Below are 2,500 nucleotides of genomic sequence, written 5' to 3' on the forward strand. Positions count from 1 at the left end.
TGGGCAACATATTCAGCATCTTTGGGTACTCAAGCACTATCTGGCATCCCTTACCTCTCATTAGCCATTGCATACCAAGCCTGAGGATCAAGTTAGTGTGTCTGTTGATTGCAGTAAGTGAAAATTGCAGACACTCACGACCTTTGACCTCAAGTCTAACCAACAATTTTTCTTTCTTTTTTTTTGTGTGTGCCTGTCTGTAAGTGTTCCACTATATCATATTGCCTATCTGGAAGGGTTAAAGTCAGTATGGGGCAATGATGGCACCACAGCTGGTCAAGCAGTGATCATGCAGACTAATGGCTGCCAGAATCAAACCATTGCACCTGCCAAAGTAATGAGATTCAACTTGTGTATATTTTTATAGGAACTGTAGTGTTTCTAATAGTTTCTCAGTATGTATTTAGCATTCTTTAATAAGTAACTCTCACTATTATTTCAATCTTCTTTGAAATAGTATATGTTGCATAGATTTAAATTCTTTGTTTTTTTTACAGGTAACACGACAGAGATCATCACTCACTGACTCACGAGAACAGTCCTTGAGCCTTGAAGGCGAAGAGGAGGCTGACCCTGGAACACCACCCTCAACCAAACGCCGCAAAATCACACCCTCCCATGACAGCTCAGAAAGTGTTCATGGTAAGCAAGGATCAAAAGAAGAATACAAGTTGCACTTCTTAACACTTACTGAGACTTGCTTCTGAACGCCTACTAAGATCCTCCTCCTTTAACTAGATGATATGATACATTTAACTCTTCTTGGACAAGCATGCCCGATGTACATGGATAGATTTCATTTTGGAAATTTTATTTTGCTTGTTAAGTTTTCCAATCAAAATGTTTTGGTGGACATATAATTTTTTTGAAACTTTTGATTAGGGTCTGTACCACCATTCACATATGGTAGACTAGAGGGAATTACAGTAGCAAAATGCTAGAAAACCACAAGGCCCTTACTCATTGGTCTATAGAGGGAAGATGAATTAAAGTTGCATAGAAATGAAATATAGGAAAATAGGCTCCTAATCTGTATTTCTCTCTTTCTCTCTCTTTCTCTTTCTCTCTTTCTCTTTTTCTCTCTCTTTCTCTTTCTCTTTCTCTTTTTCTCTCTCTTTCTCTTTCTCTTTCTCTTTTTCTCTCTCTTTCTCTTTTACTCTCTCTTTCTCTTTTTCTCTCTCTTTCTCTTTCTCTCTCTCTTTTTCTCTCTCTCTCTCTCTCTCTCTTCTCTTCTCTCTCTTCTCTCTCTCTCTCTCTCTCTCTCTCTCTCTCTCTCTCTCTCTCTCTCTCTCTCTCTCTCTCTCTCTCTCTCTCTCTCTCTCTCTCTTCTCTCTCTCTTCTCTCTCTCTCCTCTCTCTCTCTCTCTCTCTCTCTCTCTCTCTCTCTCTCTCTCTCTCTCTCTCTCTCTCTCTCTCTCTCTCTCTCTCTCTCTCTCTCTCTCTCTCTCTCTCTCTCTCTCTCTCTCTCTCTCTCTCTCTCTCTCTCTCTCTATCTCTCTTTCTCTCTCTCTCTCTTTCTCTCGCTCTCTCTCTCTCTCTCCTCCCTCTCCTCCCTCTCCCTGTCTCTCTCCTTCTTTCCCTCTATCTTTCACACTCTTTCACTCTCTCACCCCCTCTCTCTCCCTCTCATTCTCCTGATCTCTCTCAGTATTCATTAAGTTACCTAGCCCATAGTGAGGTAAAAATACAGTATATATTAGTTGAAGACCTATGTGTATTTGTTCTTGTATTTGTCTTTGAGGCCTCTTCTTTAGGTTTTGGAAGAAAGCAATTCACATTTTTGCAGTGTCCTTACATACTCTTGTTACATAAAGTAACAGATCACTGAAACATTAGCCAGACTATACAAACAGATTTTGGCCTAAAATCATTGGGAAAAGGAAAGTGGTTAGATGTAACAAAAAGATACTAATATAGGTTATCTAGAAGGTATGTTAGTGAAAATCATTGTTATTCATTTCAGTATGCTTTCTTTTGCAGTCTGTAACTAGCATTTTAACAGACAGTAGAAGTAGTAGTATGGTATTTCCTTAGAGATGCTCAAACTATTGAAGGCCTAAGCCACTCCTTGAAAAAGATAAAAATGATGTGATTACAGAGATCATTTGATTTTGATTGCATAATTGTAGATAGAGTGGTAGGTGTGCCTGTGTGTTTATGTTATTTGAATGGGTGGGTGGCTGAGTTTCCATGCTAGTAGTATGATAAATTCTGGTACCCTTCAACTATTTGTCAGGGCAATGTCCTACTGGTTGGATGATCAGGTTACTACAGCCTATATTTTGAAGGGCACACTATACAACTACACACACATACAATATGTTTAGTTTGTTAATGGTTGCCTACATTTCAGAAGAAACGGAGAATGACAACAAGGCCTCATATGAAGTTAAGGACGAGCCAGTTGATGATCGTGAGAATGAGAGATCACAGTCAAGGGGCGCCGAACAAGAGTCAAATGTGGTAAGAAGGGTCTGACTTGGTTTTGTAGTGGCCTTGTA

General features: G+C 39.5%; 1 protein-coding gene across 20 annotated transcripts in view; it reads left to right on the forward strand.

The window, feature by feature from the left end:
* LOC122261314 (uncharacterized) overlaps positions 1-2,500 on the forward strand; it is a 47,519-nt gene that overhangs the window by 13,348 nt on the left and 31,671 nt on the right. For 10 of the 20 annotated variants that reach the window (XM_043028847.2, XM_086549621.1, XM_043028853.2 and 7 more), the window contains 2 exons: positions 498-642; positions 2,353-2,462. In XM_043028847.2, the coding sequence (XP_042884781.2) occupies positions 498-642; positions 2,353-2,462 (255 nt within the window). The remainder of the gene's footprint in view (positions 1-497; positions 643-2,352; positions 2,463-2,500) is intronic. The other 10 variants (XM_086549619.1, XM_086549625.1, XM_043028851.2 and 7 more) reach the window with 3 other exon arrangements.

This window comes from Penaeus japonicus, unplaced genomic scaffold, assembly GCF_977035675.1.
Source record: "Penaeus japonicus unplaced genomic scaffold, GWHDUDI00000001_assembly GWHDUDI00000022, whole genome shotgun sequence".
Classification (NCBI taxonomy): domain Eukaryota; kingdom Metazoa; phylum Arthropoda; class Malacostraca; order Decapoda; family Penaeidae; genus Penaeus; species Penaeus japonicus.